The sequence below is a fragment of the Danio rerio genome, chromosome 17 (genome assembly GCF_049306965.1).
Source record: "Danio rerio strain Tuebingen ecotype United States chromosome 17, GRCz12tu, whole genome shotgun sequence".
NCBI classification, from domain to species: Eukaryota; Metazoa; Chordata; class Actinopteri; order Cypriniformes; family Danionidae; genus Danio; species Danio rerio.
Window position 1 is genome coordinate 50,210,436 of NC_133192.1, and position 25,686 is coordinate 50,236,121.

General features: G+C 40.3%; 2 protein-coding genes across 4 annotated transcripts in view; one reads left to right on the plus strand and one right to left on the minus strand.

Annotated features, from left to right (window-relative positions):
* LOC110438063 (uncharacterized) overlaps positions 1-25,686 on the plus strand; it is a 74,042-nt gene that overhangs the window by 46,961 nt on the left and 1,395 nt on the right. For both annotated transcript variants that reach the window (XM_073927757.1, XM_073927752.1), the window contains one exon: positions 17,785-17,920. The gene's annotated coding sequence lies outside the window, so the exon portion shown is untranslated. The remainder of the gene's footprint in view (positions 1-17,784; positions 17,921-25,686) is intronic.
* Positions 1-25,686, minus strand: part of ttbk2a (tau tubulin kinase 2a) — a 39,043-nt gene that overhangs the window by 4,271 nt on the left and 9,086 nt on the right. The window contains exons 3-15 of one of the 2 annotated variants that reach the window (XM_002665239.8): positions 23,007-23,154; positions 19,078-19,151; positions 18,576-18,716; positions 15,823-15,927; positions 15,673-15,738; positions 15,468-15,560; positions 15,243-15,368; positions 15,003-15,160; positions 14,692-14,896; positions 14,404-14,615; positions 12,512-13,058; positions 10,400-10,732; positions 8,069-8,955 (exon numbers count right to left, since the gene is read on the minus strand). In XM_002665239.8, coding sequence (XP_002665285.3) covers positions 8,069-8,955; positions 10,400-10,732; positions 12,512-13,058; positions 14,404-14,615; positions 14,692-14,896; positions 15,003-15,160; positions 15,243-15,368; positions 15,468-15,560; positions 15,673-15,738; positions 15,823-15,927; positions 18,576-18,716; positions 19,078-19,151; positions 23,007-23,154 — 3,095 coding nt within the window. The remainder of the gene's footprint in view (positions 1-8,068; positions 8,956-10,399; positions 10,733-12,511; positions 13,059-14,403; positions 14,616-14,691; positions 14,897-15,002; positions 15,161-15,242; positions 15,369-15,467; positions 15,561-15,672; positions 15,739-15,822; positions 15,928-18,575; positions 18,717-19,077; positions 19,152-23,006; positions 23,155-25,686) is intronic. The other variant, XM_009293263.5, reaches the window with a different exon arrangement.

The window sequence follows — 25,686 nt, forward strand, 5'->3', positions numbered from 1 at the left end:
AATGACACTTAGATCTAAAGCACTGTTACTCACTGACTACCGGCTCCCTCTGCCAACTCATATCAAAATTACAAATGGGATGTACTAAAACAATCTGCTGTTAAAAGTTAAAACTGGAGAGATCAAGCACATAAAAACCAAGTCAAAATTATTGGTATTTTACATTGTTTTTAATTCTGCTTCTGTTAGGATAATTTTATGATTCTTTTTAATCCCTTTTCAGTAAATGTGTATGTTGTAAATGTGCTATAAAAATACATTTGCCATCATAGCATGAAACAGATGAAAAAAAAAAATACTGTATGAAGAACTTATGAAATGATCAAAAAGAAGCCAATCTACTATCGCCCAGAATACCATAGCAATTAATCTAAAGGCATTGACTACAGCTAAGTATCCACCGAGAGCACCATTATAGCAACAAAACAACAAACGTAGGAATCACACAGAACTACCTACACTGTAAAAAATGGCCGTGATTTCCGGTAAAAAACTGTAAAAGTGCTACAGTACAAATCTGTTACCTGATTAACGGTATGTTTCCTTAATATATACGGCGAATAACCGTAAATTGACCTAGAATTTCTTGCATGGCACATAACTTTTTATGCATTTTGTTGACATTAATATGGATCTTTTTAGTTGTTTCCCCATCGGTTATGTATATTATAGATTTATGTCACATCTAATATTGATAAACAATGTTTATTTTATGACTTTAATTTTATGCGTGTTACCATACTAGGGTTTAGTAGCTGTGTGAATGACACTGAGCACCTTCTATATGCTTATACTCTTTTCTGCTTGTGGGAAAAGTTGTTTGTGTTGAGCATTGGTTCGTTATGTAACTTCCTCATCACCACCTCCATGTAGGTGTGCTAACGTGTCTAACTGTGTAACAAAAGATGTGTAGATGTTGATCATTCAAAATACAGAAATATTACTTCCATAAATTAATAAAATACAGTAGTTTACCTTAAAAATTAAAAATTACTTTTATGGTTAGTACCGTGTTTTTAACGGTAAAGTACTGGCAACCCCAGCTGCCGTTTTTTTACCGTAAATTTTACGGATTTATTTTTTACAGTGTAGCATTTACCGTTTTTGTAATCATAAATGTCTAGGTACTTTCTAGGAGCCTGATGATCTGGCTATTGTGTTCTTGGTGTTGGCTAGGTGGCAGTTGGTCAACTCATTTGTAATTACAAACAGGTTCTGGGTAGTTGCTAGGTATTAATAAAGAGGTTAAGGTGTTTTAAGCGGCTGCTAAATAGTAGACAGATCAGTTGATAAGATGTTCAGAATAGCCTGTCTGAGAAAGGGGTAAGCGTAATGATAGAGGTATAAAATATCACTGAAACTGGGCTCAAGTGTGGTGAACATACTGAACGTCTATGGGAGCAAGCAAGAATCCTGGTGGTCTAGAACAGTGGTTCTCAAAGTGGGGGTCGGGACCCCCCGAGGGGTCGCGTGACAATGAAGGGGGGGTCGCCTGGTGATTTCCAAAAATCTATTTATTTTTATTAAACCATAAGAATTAACATATTTTATCCATAACTATACTGAAAATAAAAATAGTCGTTTATAGTTACTATATAGTTACTATAGTAGCTTATAGTTACTAGTTCTATTGGATTGCGACCCCTGGGGTAATTACATTATATTAAAGGCAGCAATAGCGTCAGATGCATTTTGATTTTATAACTTCAGGTTAAACTTTCTGGCACATTTAAAGCACTGACACAAATTTAATTGGTGTGTCTGCGTCATTGCATGCAAGGTTTCTGTATTTATAACCACCTCAGAGGATATTGGGGGTCGCAAGTCACTGGCATTGTTATTTTGGGGGTCGCGGGCTGAAAAGTTTGGGAACCCCTGGTCTAGAAAGTCATACGTTTTGATTTCCTCTCTGTATGTCCCAGATACTTCCTCATTGACACTCCTCATTTTTGGAACGTATCATGCAATTCTTAAGTGTGTGTCACACAGGTGATCACATTATTTTATAAAGTCAACCATCATATAATAATAATGAAATGATATTTTCCTAACTGCAGTCAGAGGCAAATTAGCAGCGCTGGTATTAATCTCAGTGAAGCATTTGATACTGTTGATCAAAACCTTTGGATAGGCTGGAAAACTGGGTAGGGCATTCAGGGAAGGTCTTGTAGTTTGATATGCATACGTCAGAAAGTCAAAGTGCACATCAGTGACATGTGGAGTCACCCAAGGCTCTGTTTTTGGACCATTCCTGTTTAACTTGTTTATGCTAATAATTTGAAAGCATAGCATTTATGTACTGCTGCTTTCTGATGATTTAACACGCATCTTATATCCTCACTTGTAAGTCTAGCCATCATAAATATAACAAATGAAATGATATTTTCCTAAATGCAGACAGAGGCAAATTAGCAGCACTAGTATTGACCTCAGTGATGCATTTGATACTGTTGACCAAAACATAGGCTGAAAAACTGAGTAGGGCTTTAAGGGAAGGTCTTGTAGTGTCCTATCCGAGTATCAGACAGTCAACGTGCACATCCATAACACGTGAAGTCCCACAAGGCTCTGTTTTTGGACCATTCCTGTTTTCCAGGAATGTTTTTTTGTAGAAACACTCTTCTCTCTTACACATTTTATTTAAACTCCATCCAACAAGAACTCATTAATGAAAACGATGTTTACTATGTACCACAGTCATGTTGCACTGCTTGCGTCAATCTCAAATAACTCTTGCACAATAATAAACCCTAATGTTATAAAAAACTTCCAGGCGCTGCTCTTGTGGCGACTGGTAGACTTGCGTGCGTGCTTCAGTTTGTTGTTTTGTTTGAACAAATATTTTGATACCACTCGGGCGACGTTTGAGGACAATAAGATTCATTCATTTATTTTCTTGTCGGCTTAGTCCCTTTATTAATCCCGGAACCACCAACTTATCCAGCAAGTTTTTAAGCAGCGGATGGCCTTCCAGCCGCAACCCATCTCTGGGAAACATCCAAACACACACTCATACACTCATACATCTAATACTCATACACTATTTAGCCTACCCAATTCACCTGTATCGCATTTCTTTGGACTGTAGGGGAAACCGTAACTGTAGGGTATTATACCCGGAGGAAACCCATGCAAAGGCAGGGAGAACATGCAAACTTCACACAGAAATGCCAACTGAGCCGAGGTTCGAACCAGCGACCTTCTTGCTGTGAGGCAACAGCACTACCTACTGCGCCACTGCCTCGCCGGACAATAAGATGCTCTACAAATTGTTATAAATTTACTTTTGTGACTGAAGCCATTTAGTTATATAATAAATGTAGTTAATCGATGGACTATTATTATTAGTTATTATTATTTATTATTGTTAGAGATTTTCTTTTTGTGTGTGTGTGTGTGTTTATTTGATGTTAAGTGTTGGTGTTTATTGTGTTAAGTGTGTTATTCTTGTTATATGTGAAGCACCACCAGGTCAGAATGAATTGCCCCAAGGGGATTAATAAAGTTTTTAAACTCTAAACTAAACTAAAATACCTCTTTTGCACAATATTCACCTTTAATACCTTTTACACAATATCCTGCATGACATTGGTAAGTCTCATGTGAATGTACTTCTAAACCCTGTATTATAGTATGCTACAGAAGATACTTAACTACACACATATGTTAGTTATGCATGTTTTTTTTTTTTTTTTAATGACTATTATATCCAGTCCCAGGTACAAAAAATATATATAATTAAATGCAATTAAAATACACTTAAATACCTGCAAATACATTTTTAGTAAATTGTTATTTTTTGTGTGAAATAAAAGTTTGATGGTTTTACACTATAATATATATAGTGTAATATATGTTATTTATACTAATTAAAAGTATGTTTATACTTCAGAAGGATTTTAGTACACTTGACAAAAGTATACTAAATACCAGTAATACTTAAATAAATTTTTAGTGTACTACAATAAAGTACACTACAGAAAAACATCCAAAAGAGTTTTATTAGTCTGTTTTTCAAAAGTGTGCTTTACACTACACTCACTCATTCACATTGCTGAGTCTTATTAACTGGAAAGTAACACTACAATGCGTTTCCTAGTCTTGTTTTAATAATAATAATAATAATTCCTTACATTTATATAGCGCTTTTCTGGGCACTCAAAGCGCTTTACACACAATGGGGGGGATCTCCTCATCTACCACCAGTGTGCAGCATCCACCTGGATGACGCGACGGCAGCCATTTTGCGCCAGACCGCACACCACACACCAGCTGATTGGTGGAGAGGAGACAGCGATGAAGCCAATTGGAATATGGGGATGGTTAGGAGGCCATGATGGACAAAGGCCAGAGGGCAGATTTGGCCAGGATGCCGGGGTTAAACCCCTACTCTTTTCGAAGGACATCCTGGGATTTTTAACGACCACAGAGAGTCGGGACCTCGATTTAACGTCTCATCCGAAAGACGGCGCTCACTGAGCAGTATAGCGTCCCCGTCACTATACTGGGGCATTAGGACCCACACAGACCGCAGGTTGGGCGCCCCCTGCTGGCCTCACTAACACCACTTCCGGCAGCAACCTAGCTTTCCCATGTGGTCTCCCATCCAGGTACTGACCGGGCGCAGCCCTGCTTAGCTTCAGTGGGCGACCATGTGAGAGTTGCAGAGAGCTAGCTGCCGACTTTCCTGTGTTTTGACCCTAGCCTTTGTTAGCCCGTTTGTCTTAGTCTGCCGCCTGCCTTCTGACCACACGCCTGATCCTTTGACTACGATTCTGGATTTCCCTTGTATGTCTGTTTACAACTCTTTTGGGTGTTTTTTCTGTAGTGTACTTTATTGTAGTCAGGGCTCAACAATAAGAACTGCCCGATGGCCCGGGGCCAGCGTGTGAGATGCTCGGGACAGTAGACAGGATCGTTACTGGCCCGATCGGGCCACTGCTGCCTTGTTACTAAAGTTTAATTTGCCTGTGATTATTTGTCAATTGCGTGCAAATACAGTTTTAGAATTGAGAAACAGTACGTATTTTCCTTATACCACTTTTACCAAACGTTCTGCTCACATAGCCCCAATTTTGTACGACCTCCATTGGCTCCCAGTTGCTTATCGCATTAAATTCAAAATTCTCCTCCTTGCATTTAGATCCCTAAATAGCCTAGCTCCCTCCTATCTCTGCAGCATGCTTGTCCCCTACACCCCAACTCGTTCATTACGTTCCGCTGACTCTGGCCTTCTCGCTGTCCCTCGGTACCGCCTCTTTTCAATGGGGGGCAGATCATTTAGTGTTATTGCACCCAAACTCTGGAACTCACTACCACGCTCACTCCGCTCTGCTAATAATATCTCTGAATTCAAATCCTTTTTTAAGACTCACTTATTTTCTGAATGCTTCGCCTCTGATCTGCCAAACTGACTACTTTATCTGATCCACCTCCACTCTGCTCATATGTCTCCTAGGTCTTGTTTTTGTAATTCCAGTGTGTTATATTTGTCTTCATGTATGTTTGTTTATCTTGTTGTCGCATTCCTTGTAAAGTGTCCTTAAGCTCTAATAAGGCGCTATATAAATAAAAATTATCATTATTATCATTATCATCATTATTATTATTATTATTATGTTGCTGTCTCTGAAGAGACAGCAACATGGCCGTAACATCATCCTTGATGCTAAAGAAAAACATTTGTTTCTAACGTCTTGGAAGCAGACATAAACATCGGTACACCACGACTAAAAAAAAATCAAGTGATCTTTTGTACAGTTTGCCCTTAGTTTGGCAGGTCTTTAGCCATCTTTTGTTTCAAAACACTTTGAATTTTGCTCATTACACATTTATTAAAAAAATTTTAAATATTTAAATTCTATATTTACAAACATTTTGACATTTTTTTATTATTTGTGACTAAGAAATTAACTTTTTTTTTTGGTGGGACCAGAGAAAATATTGGCAGGGCAAGTAAAAATCGGAACCACTGGTCCGATTGGGCCAGAAGAAAAAATCCTTAGCGTTGAACCCTGGTAGTACACTAAAAATGTATTTAAATGTATTACTGGTATTTAGTATACTTTTGTCAAGTGTACTAAAGTCCTACTGAAGTATAAACATACTTTTAATTAGTATATTTAAGGTGTAAAACCATCAAATTTTTATTTAACACAAAAAAATAACAATGTACTAAAAATGTATTTGCGGGTATTTAAGTGTATTTTAATTGCATTTAATGATATTTTTTTTTTACCTGGGATCCCTTCAAAATATATTCTTTAAATAAATGTTTAGTATGTTAAAAGCACATTTTAGATCAGCTTCATGGTGTCTCATAATAGCACAGTTGAGTACACTTAGATGTACTTAAGTTTATCTTAAAATGTACTTAATACTAATTTTTAGTAAATTAAATACAAAATTAGTTTGGGGAGAGCACTTTTAATTCAGTATTTAGCACACTTTTTTTACAATTTGTATATTCTTTTAATATATTACTATTATACTTTAAATTAGTCATAAATATATTTAAATGTTTAAAAGTAGGGTTCAAGTGTATTTCTAGTTGTAACTATATATATATATATATATATATATATATATATATATATATATATTTTTTTTTTTTTTTTTTTTTTTTTAATACAGATATAGTATGTTAAAAGCACATTTTAGTTCAATTTCAGGGTGTCTCAAAATAGCACAGTTGAGTACACTTAGATGGTATTAAGTTTATCTTAACATAGACTTAATACTATCGTTTAGTACATTAAGTACAAAATTAGTGTGCAAAAATAGAGCACTTTTAGTACATTACTGAAAAGTGTACTAAGTATACTTAAATAAAGTGCATTTTAGTGCACTTTTTTTTTTTTTTACCTGGGGTGTTGTGTATGTATTTATGATTAATTCATGTAGCACCGTGATCCTGCGAGACACCACATTTAATTTCTCTGTATGTCCACACATGTAGCGGAATGACAACAAAGTTCGGCTATACTTGACTTTAACTTGTTCATGCTAAAATTAGGAAGCATAACATTTATATACTTTATATATTAAGTCTCTCTGAATAATAGCATCTGCTAAATTAAGAAATGTAAATGCTCTAATTCAGGGCTGTCAAACTCATTTGCTGGAGGGCCGCAGCTCTGCACTGTTTAGTTCCAACCCTAATTAAACACACCTGATCAAACTAATTAAGTCCTTAAGCTTTCTTTGAATCCTACAGGTAAAGCTGCGGTCACACTAGAGTTTGTGTGTGAAATTCTGTCGAACAGCGCTGCGAAAAGGGGCGGGATTAAACAAGATAATTAGACGTTAAAAAAGCGAGCGATTGGTCCATGTTTTAAATTTCTGTCCAGACAGGTCACATTTTGATCCTTGATTGGGCTCATGTAGTCAAGTGATGCGATTTCGCAGGTCAGAGTTCACCAAGCTTGACCTTTACAAAGCAGTAAACTTGTGCTTCTGGTCTGACGCATTCGCGTGCGGATAAATGGAAGCCTATGGGGAGAAAAGTCCAGTGTGACTGCAGCTTAACCCTGCTGAAAAATCCAGCTTAAACCAGCCTAGGCTGGTTGGCTGGTATTAGCTGGTCGACCAGGCAGGTTTTAGAGGGGTTTTGGCCACTTCCAGGCTGGTTTCCAGCCATTTCCAGCCTGGTCTTAGCTGGTCAGGCTGGAAGATAACCAGCTAAAACCAGCTTGACCAGCCTAGCCAAGCTGGGAGTCCAGCCAAAACCAGCTATGTCCAGCTTAAACCAGGCTGGTCAAACTGGTTTTAGCTGGATTTGGCTGGTCATTTTCCAGCCTGACCAGCTAAGACCAGGCTGGAAATGGCTGGAAACCAGCCTGGAAATGGCCAAAACCCCTCTAAAACCAGGCTGGTCAACCAGCTAAAACCAGCCAACCAGCCTAGGCTGGTTTAAGCTGGATTTTTCAGCAGGGAAGTGTGTTGGAGCAGGGTTGGAACTGCACTGTGCAGGACTGTGGCCTTCCAGGAGCTGAGATTGACATCCCTGCTCTAATTTAACAAATAATAGGCAAACTTTATGATGACTTTGTTCGGCCAAAATACTCACCTTCCATCCACATTGGAGCGGCTAGGAGGTTTGCCTGGTGGTGGACGTGGCATGAATTGTCCAGTAAGGGTTTCCATGCTAGATGTTGGGGTAACTGGCCGAGGTATCTTGCTCTTTCGTAAAAGTGGGCTGGAGGATGAGGACAGTGAGAGGGCGTCATCTCCATGACGATCAGAACGAGATCCCATAAGCGACTCGTCATCTTGAGAGCGTTCAGAAGAGGCAGAAGATATCTGGTCCCGCTGCATGGCAATCATGATGGCCCGCCTGTCAGAGGACAGCGATGGGGAAGCAGAGGGGGAGAGTGGAAAGTGGTGAACCCTCCTCTGGAGCAGCTTCTCTTTAGCAGATCCATGTGGGGGATCTAGGATGCTAGACGGTTCAAACACTGGGATGCGGCTGTGCCGACGGCTGGGGTCTTGTTTGGGAGTGGAGGCTGGAGAAGAGTGGCCATTAGTAGCAGGAGCATTCTCCTTGCCCTCCTCCAGTGTGGGATCATTCACATGCTCGAGGGTTAGAGAGTCACTGTTGAGGTCTTTTAGTACTTGAAGCTGCTCGTTGCCATTTCTTCGTGTGTCTGAAGGTGGCGTATGACAGCCGTTCATTAGAATCGGACTGCGTGGAGAAGGAGGAGTGCGTGGAGACGGGATCAGGCTTGGCACTGGGCTTGAAGGTTTCTGATGGCCATTCCCATTTAGCAAAGGATCCACCTCAACATTCACAAGGTTAGTGAGCTGGAAAGCAGCCTGCTCCTGTGGGGAGTTGATGTCAGCTGTGTTGTCTTGTGGATGCATCCCATTGTTACCATTGTCAGTATCACGCCTCTCCAGTGAACCGCAGTCAGATGCGCATTGGGAGGACATCGCAGAGGGTCGCTGAGCTGTCAGCTGAGAAAGGGACAGAGAAAATTAGCATATGTATATATCATCACACAGATTCACGATGTCAACCAGGAGAAAACTATTAAGATTCATCTTGATGCGAATGCTTAACCAAACATGCTTGCATGCAGATAAAAATCGATGTCTGACAAACCACACAAGGGGCGGACTGGGACAAAAATTCAGCCCTGGCACTGTAGCCACATCAGCCCACATTACCACACCGACACAATCCACCCACGGACATGGACATTTACTATTTATTTTGGTGTACAGATGGTGAAATAATATGACATTCTTGCCGGGTTTTGATTACGTCCGGGTAACCTCGGATTGGGTCGGCCCATCTTGAAATCAGGCGGCCGTCACCAATAAGGCCAAATGCTTAACATTTATTATTATTTTTATTTTTTTTATCATCATAATATCACATCTAGCAAGACATAAAAGCTGCCTGCACGTAAGAGCAATACATATTAAAAAAAAAAAAAAACTGACCGGCCCACATTTAAAAATTGGTCCGGCCCTTCTGGCATTTGCCAGAATTGCCAGATGGCCAGTCCGCCCCTGAACCATACACATTTTAATGTTACTGAGAGACAAAGACTACAAGTTTTTAATATCCTTTAGACCCAGAGCATCCAGCCCTGCTCCAGGAGTGCCAACATTCCACCAAATTTAGCTCTGACTTGTTTCACGCCAACTAGCATGACATTTTTAGTCATGGAAAAAACCTTAATTAGCTGCTTTAGGCATGTTTGTTTGAGACTGGAGCTAAATTTTACATCCTCCTGGAGCAAGATTAGATACACCTGGTTTACACACCTATATTGAAAAGTACATAAAACCTGACAGGTAAAGGATTAAACCAGATAAAAGGTGGTTAGAAACATTTTCAGAAGAATGGACACTCATAAGCTTTGCTCCTAAACCTAGTGACTGAAGCACGAGACTTGACTTGAAACGGATGCCTAAAGAGTTTCAAGCTAGCATTCTGCCAAGCTAATTCAAGATTGGATACCTCTGTGAACAACACAAGGGGCAATGTAACTGCTAGCAGTGGCACTGTAATAGAGAATTGCCAGACAACTTGCCAGAAGTAGATTTGGACAAACTTAAAATTTTAGTTATGCTATATTTGTGTTTTTAGGTTTTTATTTTCCTAAGCTTGTTTTGTAGGCACTTCACTAGGATTACAAGGAACAAAGCTATTACCTATCCAGTTTTAGAAGGACAAAACCTGGACAGAAAACTTTACTGGGCATGCATAACAGACTGAACAACATTCCCGGGGTTGTCTGAGGAGAGAGCACACTTAAAAACAGGAGTACTACTACATTCAAATACAACAACAACAACAAACGTAAGTTGTAAGACTGAAGAGAAGACATGTTTAGTGGGAAGCGATGGCCGAGGTTATGGGAAGCACGGAATGGGAGTGCCTATTCACCTGCTGAAGCTGTGCACGGGTGATTCGTATGACTGAGGGGAACTTGGTGTTTGCGGCAGTTGCTGGAATGGCAGGAAGTTTCCTGCGTCCAGGTGAATGAGCAGCGCGGGGCTGGGAAGGTAGTGGCAGTGAGCCGTGGCACGAGGAGGTGTAGGAGGAAGGATGGTTTTGGTAGTCTGCAGATTGGCTACGGCGCATCCCAGGTGGAGCGCGCTGGTGCAGGGGGTCCGACAGGGTGGTTAGGAGGGTGTGTGGGCTAGGGGAACGCAAGTGCAGAGGGCTGCACGTCCTTGCCACAAGCTCCTCGGGTTGGGATGCAGGAGAGGTTGGAAGCTAGAAAAGCAAAAGCGGGGATCAGTGGAAAGGAGGCAAAGATGATTTTGTGAGGTGAATTTAGGGGGATGGGTGGGGGTTGTTGGGTAGTAATGTTGAGTAAAAAGTGATTAAAATAAACAGGAAGATAGTAGGAGTTAATGAAGGAGTGAGATGAAGCAGGTGGGTAAAGCTGCACACATGTACTGTAGACAGAAAGAATGCAAAATCTAAAAAGTTCACAGACAGACATTAGAGGCTTTTTCACCAGGCAGTTATATAAACTCAGTTATAGGGACAAGTCACCATGCTGGTCCCCTAAGATCTAAAGTTTCCCCAAGGACAATTTCCTGGTGGCATTTGCATCATTCTGACACCATAGGAATTCGGAAGTGTGCCAGCTGACAGTGACATCAAGTACTGCATTCAACAAAATCAACAACTGGAGGAGAGAAAATCATGTGATCGTCTGTGATAATAAAAAGCGATATTGAGTAGCTTGTCAGTGGACTATGACTGCGTGTTGTAAATACTGTTCCATCTGAAAGAATGCACTGGAGATTTACTACTGATTGCAGATCTGGCTTTACTGACAAAATGTCCAAAACAATCGCCTTTGACTAACCCTAAGCTGGACTCTGCAGGTTTGTTGGTTCCAAGGAGCAGGGTTGAACCAGGAGCTAATTTATTCATTCATTCATTCATTTATTAATATTTTTTTCAACTTAGTCCCTTTATTAATCCAGGGTCGCCACAGCAGAATGAACCGCCAACTTATCCAGCACACATTCTCACACACACACACACACACACTATGGACAATTTAGCCAACCCAATTCACCTGTACCGCATGTCTTTGGACTGTGGGGGAAATTGAGCACCCGGAGGAAACCCACGCGAAGGCATGGAGAACATGCAAACTCCACACAGAAACGCCAACTGAGCCGAGGTTCGAACCAGCGACCTTCTTGCTGTGAGGCGACAGCACTACCTACTGCGCCACTGCCTCGCCCAGGAGCTAATTTAGTTCTCCCCAAAAATAATCCCTATAAATAACATCATTCCTAGTTTATCTGCAGTGGACACAACAAAAAGCATTATACGAACTATAAAATAAAAATATGCTTCAGTGCGAAAGTCCCTATTTGAAGTTAAATCAACTTTTGTAGGGTTGGTATTATGCTTAAATCTGCAGCATTCTATCACATAAGGTCAGTTCTGTGTAGTTTTACAACACTGCAGACTCTTGACCTGAGCAGTGAGGATACAAGAGCTCAGGTAACAGGATCAGCTTAACTTAGACTAACATAGGCCTACATCACAGAGACGAAAGTGAGCTGTCTGGATCTCATTACTGTGGCTGACAGGTGAGCAGTTTCCAGAGACCACCTTTAACCTGCTGACCAGAGTGTGTGCTGTGAATGAAGGTTTCTTAAGAGAAAGTTTAAGATGGGCCATTTAAGTAAAAAGTAGAAATACCCCAATTGGTTTTCTAACAGACTAAAGTTTTGCCAAGAATTCCTCAGCTACAGTCTAAGTTTGCTTATGTTTCTTCCAAATTATACAACTTCCAACCACTAAGGGGCACTGTCAGTCTAATCCTCAGATACCCTCAGGTCATGGTGCTGATGAAATCTTGTTGAGACCAGTCTTGATAAGCCATACATAGCACAGAGAGTGTCAGAAGCAGTACTCTATTTGAAAACCTTTCAAGACTAGTCTAAAGATCACATGATCACATTTAGGACTGCACACAATATGTTGAAAAGACAAAACAATATCTTTCTGAGACATAGTTACCTGTGTGAGCGCTCCTTCAGCCAGTGCCTCACCAGGGCTGGTGGGGGTCACAGGAGGTCCTCCAGAACCAGGGAATACACTGAGTTCCAACCGGTCCATCCTTTGTGGGCTAAGGACTGTGTGAGACATGTGTATATCTGCTTGAACTGCACTAGGAGTAGATTCTTTATCCGGAGACTCATCCATTGGCTGCAAAACCTCAGGCTCCTCCTCACACTCTTCGGAAGGGCTATTAGTGAGTTTGGCTACATGTCCTGGGCTGCTTCCTGCTGACTCCTTGAAGTCCTGCAGGTCAGAGACTTTCTCAATCATCACCCAATCGCGCAGCTCCACATCTTGCAGACCTGAGCTGAGATGGACAAAGCCACTATTGGCTGCACCGTCGCCCTGCTCAGGAGATCCTGGCGAGGCAGGCTTGGGTGAGCCAGAGCGGAATTCCTCGTCGTAGTGCCAAACACGCTCTGTGGGACTTCCGTTGGATATGGCCATGCCAGGGACACCATCAGCGCATCGTTCCTGTGCTGTACCAGGTGGCTGCTTCCCAGAACTGCTCATAAACACCAAAAGAATGAAGGCTTAAATTCATTGCACACTGAATCTGAAATTTTCAATTGTTAGAAATATATTCAACATAATGCTGTGTCATTCACACTTGCACACTGCTTCCGAAAATGTTGTCTATCATTAACAATTTGGAACGGGTTTTATATTCTTACATCCGTAAATAAGTTTGAGAATAGCTTTGACAGTTCAGAGCCACCGCACAAGTGATAGTCAAAATCCAGAATGCGGTCACTTGCAGCATAGAACATTCTATGACAAATAAAGAATGAAATATAAAGACAGAATGAGGATTGAGAACCACTTCTGTATGCTAGTTTTAGTGCCTGATGCACCTTTATCGCCTTTTCCCATTCAGGATTGGTTTACAAATATTTGTGTGGTGGCAGCAAAATAACAAGCAAAGTAACAAAAAGTCACTGATTTCTTGAAATAAATTTGGAATTTGGAAGCTCTTTAATAAGAAGGTGAACTATCCCTCCTCACTGTACAGTGAATAGAATGGACACAATTGCTTTCTTAATTGAAGAGGAGGGAAGAGAACAAGGCATCACTGCTTGAATTGCTTGAACCAAATGGGTGGGAGGAGCTGGAGGACAATGAGGGGGTCACTTCATTCATTCATTTTCTTGTCGGCTTGGTCCCTTTATTAATCCGGGGTCGCCACAGCGGAATGAACCGCCAACTTATCCAGCAAGTTTTTACACAGCAGATGCCCTTCCAGCCGCAACCCATCCCTGGGAAACATCCACACACACACTCATACACTATGGACAATTTAGCCTACCCAATTCACCTGTACCGCATGTCTTTGGACTGTGGGGGAAACCGGAGTACCCATAAAAACTCACGCGAAGGCAGGGAGAACATGCAAACTCCACACAGAAACGCCAACTGAGCCAAGGTTCGAACCAGATACCCAGCGACCTTCTTGCTGTGAGGCGACAGGGGGTCACTTCATAATTTCCAAAAATCGAATTTATTTTATTAAACTTTTAGTAATTTGTGACTCCTGAGGGATTATTATATTAAAGATCCAACAATAGCTTCCAACAAATGCAGCAGACAGATTTTATGGCACTAGATTAAACTTCGACACCTTTATGGCCCTCAGGTACATTAAAAGTCAATACAGGCCACAACTGAACATGGAAGATGGTCTTCGAGTGGTGTTCTTCAAAACTAAACGAAGAATAGACTTGAGTCTATTAGTAAATTTGGCCATTGCGTGCAAGGTTTATATATTTACAACCACCTCAGAGGATATCGAGTCACTGGCATTTTTATTTTGCGTGTCGAAAAGTTTGGGAACCCCTGTAGAAGAGACTTACCAGGCTTCTACAAAACGCTCAGTGTTGGGTTTGGGCTCCAAAGTTAATCTCTTCTCCAGTTCAAAGCTATGGATGTTGCGCAGTTTCCTCAGAAGAGGAGTGTCTCTATCTGAGGGCACCAACTCTGAGCGAACTCGGACTGGCGAACCAATGCTAGGCCCAGCATGGGGGCTTTGATTGCCTTGGTTGCTATGCTCATCATCAGTTCCTATCTGGAAAGGAATGAAAGCAGAATTTAAAACATGTATCAATGGAGAAATATTTTGATGAATGACTTCATTCTGGTACCTTCAAGACAGCAGGACTGATTCTGTTCCGGTTGCGGTCCAAGTCCTCCCAGACATCAATCTCCTGGTTCCTGAGAGGAAGTTTCGGAGATCCAAGGAGATTCTCGGGCCGAGGATTGTCTCCATCACTGAGATGCTCGTCTTGCAGAACTTCTTCAGTGTTTTCCTTGAGAAGATCTCCAGGCACCAAGGAGTTATTAATAATGCTAGAAGAGAGAGGAAGCACCTGAGAACTCTTCAAGGGGATTCCGCAACTAAAAATGCAAATGTTTGAAAGAATACAATTAAACATGAAGCAGTCATATGTTTTACCCCATCTGAGCCGGTGTGAGGCGTGTGTGGTGCTGGGGTGTGTTCGCCGTTGCGGTGATTGTCATTGGGCTATCTGAGCTTATCCTTTCCCAATCATATGGGTCGTTTTCCACTACATTGTAGGTTCTCATACTATTCTCGAAAACAGTTCTCAGCAGCTAGAGTGGAGAGATTATATTTATGTCAGATTGAACATTATTACAGTAGATAATTCAACATTCTCTTGATTTTTTTTTTTACCTGATAGTCAGGTTTGGTAAAGTAGTCCAGATTGCTGATGTGGTCCAGAAAGACAGTGAACTGTGGGGGCAGGTGTTTCAACATAAGCCGATGATCGTACGTCTCTTTTAACTTTCCCACTTGCTCCTAATGCATAAACAAGCAGATTTCATCATCATCATCATTACATCCCAACAGACAAGAAAATGCTTTCATAGCTGGTTCTCCTTCCAGCCTGATCAGCACCTTGTCTTTGATTTTCCTCCAGGGCAACTGACCAACTAAGAACTCCACCAGCATATAGAATAAAGACCACAAGTCATCATGTCTGCCCATTTCCTGGAACAATATGATCAAAATATACCTGATCAGACCAGAATTATCCCGGTTAAAAGAACAATTGATGAGATTGTGAAGCAACAACATGGTAAACGTGGGATTCTTACAGTACCTTGTTCTTGTGTGCGTTGATCGAAGCGTATCTTACTGTACCCCTAAACCCTGCAACAGGACGCGGCTAAAGAGAGAAAAGAATCTTACAATACAAAAAAATGCTCAAACAAACATTCAGAAAGACTATTTGTGACTGATTAATACTGACCGGTCTGACTTCTTGACAGGAGTTTGTAAACTGGCGCGCCAAACCAAAGTCTAACATGTAGCAAGTTCGACATGTGCTCGGGAATCGGCCCATGGCAAAGTTGGACTGAAAACAGTGTGAACAAGACATTTATTACAATAAGACGGAACAGAAATTACTGTGAATGGCCATGAAGGTCATCAGTTTACCAAACTCACTACTATTTACTGGGTGTAACCACATATAGGGACACTTGAGCGCTTTAAAGCCGTAAGCATCCGTCGATTCATCAGCGGATCATTCGTATGTCAACTTATAAACAGACCAGCTGATCTTTGCGGCTTTAAAAGGCTCCAGTATCCCTGTACCCTACTGAAAAAAAACAGCCTAAACCAGACTAGGCTGGTTGGCTGGTTTTAGCTGGTCGACCAGGCTGGTTTTAGAGGGGTTTTGGCAATTTCCAGGCTGGTTACCAGCTATTTCCAGCCTGGTCTTAGCTGGTCAGGCTGGGAGATGACCAGCTAAAACCAGCTTGACCAGCCTAGCCAGGCTGAGAGCCCAGCCAAAACCAGCTATGTCCAGCTTAAACCAGGCTGGTCAAGCTGGTTTTAGCTGGTCATTTTCCAGCCTGACCAGCTAAGACCAGGCTGGAAATGGCTGGAAACCAGCCTGGAAATGGCCAAAACCCCTCTAAAACCAGCCTGGTCGACCAGCTAAAACCAGCCAAACAGCCTAGGCTGGTTTAAGCTGGATTTTTCAGCAGGGTATCTATAGTTACACTCAGTACACAGCGGTGTGTTCAGCGGCCTGTTAGATATGTGACATGAAGTGGGTCTCGGATTAAACAAGAAGCACTGCATTTTCACCCAGCTATGTCAAAATATGACAGATTATTTTACCTCAGTATTATCAATGTGCTAGCCTGTTGCTAATGACACCACCAGTATCCTTTCATCTTGTTTTTAAGCTTGAACAACTAAATGAATGCTTAAGTCTATTTAACTGAATGTATTGTAGTTACATTACAACATCAATGCTGTAAGAACAACCTTCTAAAATAGAAAATTACATTAAGCTTTCAGCAGAAGTTTACTGTTGGCTTTACAACTCCAGCAGTGCATAGAGCCAAGCTCGGTCCTGGAGGACCAGTGTCCTGCAGATTTTAGTTCCAACTCCAAATAGATACACCTGGGCTAGCTAATCAAGCTCTTACTAGGCTTTCTAGAAACCAGAGCTGCGTCCCAAATGGCACACTATACACTATGCACTCATGCACTATGTACTTATGCACTTACACACTCAACAGGGTAGTATATGTATGTAGTGTCGTCCCAAATGGCACACTAATGTTTTTTTTTACTAAGCGGAAATTCAAACCGTTTCCCTGATGACGTTTGACGGTTGCCAAATCATTGAAGTAAACGGCCGAATTATCAAATAATACCTGCCGTGAGTGTTGCCGCAATCACTATCGGGAGGCGCTATAATCACTCTCGTAAAAGAATTTTGCTTTCACCATCCAAATTAAATAAAGTTATTCAACATGTGCGTCCGATAGCTCCGCCCTTTCCGCTACGTAAGCAAACCTGCGGTCGTTGAGTGCGTGAAGTGTCCATCATTACACACTTCATTTTAGCGGCTGAATGAGTGCATCATCCGGGTAATTAAAGTGCACTTATTATTTTTAGAGTTTTCAGTGTGAACGCACTACATACACTATTTATACTACAAAATGGCGTAGAATAGTGCATAAGTATGCGATTTGGGACGCTGCTTAAATATCTGACACCGGCCCTCCAGGACGAGTTTGGGAACCGCTGATGTAGGAGAAAGAGGTAAGTGTGCAAGATGGACATTATCAAAACAAGGATGTGATCAGGCAAGAGTCAGGATTAATGTTTATAATGAAAATATTTCCAGCACTGAAAATTAAAGGTTGCTTTATTTCTTCATGACATGTTTAGAAGTTTTCCTATGTTTTAGGGACGAGACACACCAGGCCAACAGTCTGCCTTTGGGTTATTTCTGGACCAGAAAATGTGAGCATCTGTCAGGCTACTTTGTTTGGTGTGTTCCACACAGTAGCCTACCGATGCCTTCATGCCAGTGAGAGTGAAAGGTATTTTAGTTTGACTTTTTTTCTATACTTTCAAGAAAATACAGCAACTTTTTTGTTTAGCTTTAGTTTGTTTAATTAATGTTTTGTTAGTTTATATTTTGTGAACATTCATTCATTCATTTTCTTTTCGGCTTAGTCCCTTTATTAATCCTGGGTCGCCACAGTGGAATGAACCCCCAACTTATCCAGCACGTTTTTTAGCGCAGCGGATGCCCTTCCAGCTGCAACCCATCACTGGGAAACATCCACAAAAAAAAAAAAAAAGTTGCGATGGTCCCATCGTATTTTGCATATTGACACCTGGGGTCACCAATCTCGTTCCTGGAGGTCCAGTGCCCTGCAGGTTTTAGCTCCATCTTGCCTCAACACACCTGCCTGGGTGTTTCAAGTATACCTAGTAAGCCCTTGATTAGCTTGTTCAGGTGTGTTTGATTAGGGTTGGAGCTAAAATCTGCAGGACACCGGCCCTCCAGGAACAAGTTTGGTGACCCCTGATTTACACTATTAAGCCTGGAGCATCTAAAACTGAAACTCTAAAATGTGAAACTAAAGTGAGATACTTTTTTTATTCTGAACAGCATTTTTGAGAACTAACTTGCACCGTTAACTGTCCTTGTAATAGGCAGCTAAAAGAGTTGAAACTAGCAGTTCTTACCGGTTTAATGTCTCGGTGTAAAAAGCCCACTGAATGAATGCTCTCGATGGCCTCCAGAATCTGCAGTCCCAGTCTGAGTGTAGTGCTGACTGTGAAAGTGCCACGGTTCATGCTCCTCCGAAGATCCGCTAAATTACGGCCCTGCGAAAGGCAACAATTAATCAGATTAGCGGTAAATTGTTAATGGAGTAGGAGGTTTAATGAAAAACTACGCACACAGTCTGACTGCAAAACATTTTACATGAATAAAGACATATTATTACATTTGCATCTTAAATGCTTATTAAGTACATGTATACTGTAAGAAAATATGCATTTATCTCATCTACGTTTCAAAATAAGAGATTTTATGGGTCACAAAGTTGCTTTAATCCTCACTGTTGTTCATTTATTATCTTTATAGCACTCTGCCCTCCCGTTAAATTCTAAATAATTAGCATCATCATTACAGCTGTAATATTAGAGACACAATAAGAAGCATAACCGGTCAATCAGACCTTACCTGAAGTTCCATGACGACGTAATTAAAGCGATCATTGCGGCCACATCCAACAAACCTACAAACGTGATCTTTCCCTGAAAGAGTGACAAGACGACAATTCATTAGTCTACATATTATTGTAACTCATTTCACATGCATAGATACCAAACAGTCATATTAGAAATGATTTTCCTGTAAATGTTTAAATAAATTTTAAATACTGTAGAGTTAAACTGTTGAAATTTACCATTTTAAAGTTCATCCGATCTCCAGGGGCCTCATGTATCAACGCTGCGTACGCACAAAAACTTTGCGTACGCCAGGTTTCACGCTCAGAATCGCTCACGTTTGGATTTACTAACAATGAACTGAACGTGGGAATGTGCGCAGGTTCACGGCAGCTTTCTGGCAGGCGTACGCACATTTTTTGTGCGTGTCTGTTTTATTTCCATTGGCGACTCCTAGAGGCAGTTGTGTTAAATTCCTCTCTACAAAGTGTCTGATCCTTGCAATGGCAGCTGTATGAGACGGGTTCATATAGTAGGTATGTAAGGTTTCCATACCATACAGTTGACCAGCTAAACATTAAAGCACAATTTGCAGCGGTTGCCTGTTTTCCCAATGTAATCTGAGCGATCTACCGCACTCACATTGCTATAAAGACACTATCTGAAGATGAATTTGCATGCATGAATCAGAAACATTTCCATTCAATAAATGTGCATATAAAATATGATGCACAAACTTATTGATGATTCCTACTTGTCTTTCTCTTGATAAATAGTGGGCAAAATCTGATATGTAGCAGGGGAAAAAAGAAAGAATTTATTAGACGCTGGATTCGAGCCGAGTTTATGCTCGAACATGTCAGTACATGATCACATGCTTCTTATGAGGTGCGCCACTGAGACTGCTAAAGGTACTGCAACATTTTTCAGTTATAAACGACACTATTTCTTTTTTAAATGCACTCAGTGCGATGTTCAGACCCAACTGTGTCAACCGTATCAGCTAAACTCTCCCACTCTATTTTTTTTTTTTTTTTTTGTTAATTCCGGAGAACAAACTTGCAAATAACACCGCTTTTCTCCGGTCTACCCCCGAAAGCAGCACCTCCAATTCACATTCTGTTCAAAGTTTCTCTTTTTGCTTGATTTTGCCGTTAATTTTTCGTTGGGTTTTGCCATTAGCATAGTCATTAGCATATTTATACGGGGGAGGAGGCAGGGAGGGGTTTTGTGCTCGTGCATGTTGCGCTCAGTTTCACGTTCATTCAGATGTACAAAAGAATATGCGTGAGATTCGGCGTACGCAGCGTTTCATACAACTGAATTTTTTTCTGCGTACGCACATTTACAGCTTTGTGCGTACGCAATGTTTTAGTAAGATTTCCACGCAAGTCTTCGTACATGAGGCCCCAGGTCTGGCAGGAGCACTTTTAGCTTAGCTTAGCATAGATCATTGAATCGGATTAGACCATTAGCATCTCACTCATCTTGCTAGGTAATTAGGTAACATCCATATTGGCTTATATAGCTACTTTTTATTTTCCATTGGACTTGAAAACTATAGAAATGTCAAGCTTTAAATAGGACATCTATTCAAAGTCTTTTTTGTCAATTTTGATTAAGATACTAATGGTCTAATCATAATGTCATTCCTACCAGTAAATGTGTGTTTCATGTTGAATACAAGAGTGAAAGCATTATGAAATATTATCGAGAGATATTTATCCGTTATGAAAATGGACTGAAGTTACGATTTGATATTTCTTCCATATTTTAATCTTATAATATTTTGTAATAGGCCCACTGTTTTGTCCATTTCTGCACTAACACCTCAAAAACAAAAGATCAACATTGATCCGCTTCATGATCTGATTGCAGTCTCGAATAACCTGTTATTTCTCTCTATAATTTAAGCCTATAATGCATAATTTTAGCCACCCGTCACAGTGACGTCACTCACTCCATTGACTGCATTGTGTCTGAGATTGCATTGCTGAGTGATGCAATCTCAGCTTGCATCATAAATGCTGCATCCAGATACTACTGTGAAAGCGAACCGCACCAAAAACAAACTTAAACATTGTAACAATTTGAAACCCTATTCGGAACAAATCAATCAATCTACAGGCGCGAAAGCATCCTAAGACTATTTCCCCAAAAAAGTGTAGGGTTCCTAGTAAAGGTTGAATCGAGGATGTCATTTTGAACGTTATAAGAAAAACTCAAAGAGAAAATGCTAAGAAAATTTAGAAAATGGCAACTTCACATATCAAAAAGTCACATATAATGTTTCTTTTTCTGTCCACATGCCCTTAGACTCTTCCTAACGGGGGGGGGTAGTCCAGAGCAGGGGGAGATTTATGGATACAGTTCAGAGCAGCTTAGCTCTCCTGGGACTGTTTGGGCTGCAATAGCAGATCAGATCAGCTATTTTGCCTTCTGATGTGCCACATGACCATTTCTTCCAGTCTCCTGTTATTATGATTATTCCGAGAATGAGTCTTCAGTTTCTTTATTAATATAGTTGCAAGTAGACCAAATTATAGAAATACATTACATTACCACATACAGTTGAAGTCAGAATTATTAGCCCTCCTGTATTTTTCCCCCGATTTCTGTTTTCAACACATTTCTAAGCATAATAGTTGTAATAACTCATTTCTAATTGATTTATTTATCTTTGCTTTGATGACACTAAATAATATTTTAATATTTTATAGTGTTCAGCTTAAAGTTACATTTAAAGGTTAACTAGGTTAATCAGGCAAGTTAGGGTAATTAGGCAAATCATTGTATAATAAATACTGCTTAAGGGGGTTAATAATATTGACCTTAAAATGTTTTTTTTTTTTAACTAAAAACTGCTTTTATTCTAGCCGAAATAAAACAAATAAGACTTTTTCCGGAAGAAAAAATATTATAGGAAATACTGTAAAAAATTCCGTGCTCTATTAAACATCATATTGGAAATATATGAAAAAGAACAAAAAATTAGCATGAGAGCTAATCATTCTGACTTCAACTGTATATAAAAGTCCATGCTACTTATATACTAGTAGACTTCAACTTATAAAGCTTTAGTTTTGTTTATGGTCATGAGTGCACATGTGTGTTTGTGAGGGTCTGTTTTGTTTACATCTCTTCTAAAAGGGGTGGGTGTTGTGAGTAGATATAGGGATCTCCAGTTACAAGTCTTTCCCTCAGGAAAAGATAAAACCACTCCGTCCTACCACATTACAGCCAACATGATACAAGTACATTGATTTTTTTCATAAGCAGAGCAGAGAGGTTGAAGATTTAATGGAGGAAGACTGTAAAGAAAGGGAAAGAGGATAATGTCTGTGTCATTGCTGGCCTCTGTTAATTGATTTGTTGACTCTTTGCCCAGTAGAAGTAAAGGCACGGTTTGGTTTTCAGGCTGGATAGCGGCTACAGATCCTTCTCAACAGCTTCACAGATAGGAAGCAACATCTATGATGAGAAATGCTTCCTCTCTGTGAAGCTGTTGAGACTCCTTCTTTGAATCCTAACCATTAAAGTATGGAGCAAAATGCTGCAAACTGAAATGTAGCTGAGATGAAATGTACATTAAATACTGTATATCCAGTAATGCATAAATAATATTCAAAACATAGTGAAAAATGTTTTATCTTTCAAAGCTTTTATCAAGAAAATAGCAAAACAGGATGAACTCAGTAAGATTAATGATTTTTGGGGGGGATTTACTGCATAAAAAGTGAATAAACAGATTTCCACAATATATTTTAATAGTAATTTAATCTTGTGACGGCAATGCTTAATTATCTTGCATAATTAGTCCAGGCTTCTGATTTGCTGAAAAAGATTGTGCTGTCTAATATTGTTTTTGTGGGAAACTGTGATCAATTTTATAAAGAATTCATTTAAAAAAGAAATATCTATCTACGTTACTTAACAACTTGCCTTGAAGTTTCTTCAACACCGCCACCTCCATCTTCAGAACCTGTTTGGGTTGTTGAGCGGACTCTGCTTTCAGAGCCACACTGGTGCGGGTCATCAAATCCAGAGCCTCGTAGATCTCGCCAAAGCCGCCACCGCCAATTTTTTTCAGCTGAGGTAAAAAGCACAAATATAAGAAGTTAAAAACAGTTCTTTAGCTGAATATTTTTTCTGAATTAACTAAAGCTACGTTTAGATAACAAATGCCAGTCCAGATTATACCATATAAATATATATATTGAGATTTTAATAATGATTTAAAGGGACACCTCTGATGAACTTTTGTAAGCTGTTTGGACAGAACTGTGTTGTCACGAATAGGGTTGGGGAAAAAGGAGCGAGGACCCAATTGCAGAGTGAATGAATATTTATTCTTAATAAAATAAAATAAAAGGCAAAATAAACAACCCCGAGGGGGAAAACACTAATAAAACAAATAAAAAATCAAAACAAACTAGGATGAAAGGCTGGCGGGGATCAGGACTGGAACAAGGCAACATACAACAAGACAAGGCTGCATACGGTGATGAACTGGCACAAGACAGCAGACATGAGGGGATTATAAGCTGTAGTAAAATAACACACAAAGAGATGAACATAATTAAATAATAATGGGTTAACAAGAAGAGTGGGACTAGACAATAGACAGGAGAGCACATGACACAGAGACAACACAAGCCAAGTGCTCATATAAAACAGGACAAGAACACATAGCCAATGAGAGAACTCATTAACCACGCGTTCACAATAACTGGAGAAGACGGAAGCACGCAGCCACAATGTAAAAAAGAGACACACACAATGACAGAAACAGAGTGGCAGAACCCTGACATGTGTGTAGGTATAGTGTGTCCACAGTCATATTGGAGTGATTTAAACCCAACAAGTCTCTTTTTTTTTCCTGGCGTTAAAATAGGACCCAAATCCCAGTGATTTTGTGGCCCACCACAACATGATCTAGGAATATGGTTTTCCTAGATCATGTTGGCACCATGTTTCTGTGGGCGGTGAGAAGCAGCTCATTTGCATTTAAAGCCACAGGCTGCAAAAATTGCTACAGTGTATTCAGTCACCAAAATGAGCAGATTCTGGAGGCTATCTGATGGGTATTTTAAGCTGAAAATTTACAGACACATTCCGAAGACACCAAAGTCTTCTCTTACATCTTGTTAAGGGGATAAAATTGGTGCCCTTTAAATACTTAAATCTTGAAACAAACATTAGCTATATAATTGGTTAATGCCGTTGAAATATTTTCAGAGTTCATGTATATCTATTAAAGAAATTAACAATATTATTGTAAACCTTATTGAAAATTGTCACCATTTTATATGCATAAAAAGTTAATTATGGGCTTTAATCATAATAAGTAAACAGTTAAACAGTAAATGCTGTTATAAACCACATCTCTCTCTCTCTCTCTCTCTATAAAGTTGAAAGCCGTCAAGCTCTAAATTGAGCTCAGGTACATTCTACTGATCATTCTTGATGTTTCAGCAGCTTAATTGGACTTTACTTGTGGTCAATTGAGTTGATTAAATATGATTTGAAAAGGCATACACCTGTCTATACAGGGTCCCATGGTTGACAGTGCATGACAAAGCACAAACCAAGCATGAAGACAAAGGAATTGTCTGTAGACCTCCGAGACAGGATTGTATCAAGACACAAGGCTGGGGAAGTTACAAAAAACTTCTGCTGCTCTGAAAGTTCCAATGAGCACAGTGGCTTCCATCATCCGTAAGTGGAAGATGTTTTGAACCACCAGTACTCTTTTTAGAGCTGGCCGGCCATTTAAGCTGGGTGATCGGGGGAGAAGGGCTTAGTCAGGGAGGTGATTAATAACACAATGGTCACTCTGAGTTTCTGTGGAGAGAGGAGAAACTTACAAAAGGACAACCATCTGTGGAGCAATCCACCAATCAGGCCTGTATGGTAGAGTGGCCAGACGGAAGCCAGTCCCCACCTGGAATTTGCCAAGAGGCATCAGAAGGACTCTCAGACCATAAGAAACAAAATTCTCTGGTCTGATGAGACTAAAATTGAACTCTTTTGAGTGAATGCCAGGCGTTACATTTGGAGAAAACTAGGCACTGCTCATCACCAGGCTATCATGGCAGCATCATGCTGTGGGGATGTTTTTTAACAGCAGGAACTGCAAGACTAGTCAGGATAGAGGGAGAGATGAATGCAGCAACGTACAGAGACATCCTGGATGAAAACCTGCTTCAGAGTGCTCTTAACCTCAGACTGGGGCGACGGTTCATCTTCCAGCAGGACAATGACCCAAAGCACACCGCCAAAATAATAATGGAGTGGCTTCACAACAACTCGGTGAATATTCTTAAGTTGTCCAGCCAGAGCCCAGACCGAAAGAAATCCTATTGAACATCTCTGGAAATATCTGAAAATGGCTGTTTACCGTCGCTTCCCAATCCAACCTGATAGGTACTGCAAAGAGGAATGGGCAAAATCTCCCAAAGACAGGTGTGCCAAGCTTGTGGCATCACATTCACAAAGACTTGAGGCTGTAATTGCTGCCAAAGGTGCATCAACAAAGTATCGAGCAAAGGCTGTGAATACTTCTGTGATTTTTAAGGTTTTTTATTTTTAATATATTTGCAACAATTAAAAAAAAAAAAAT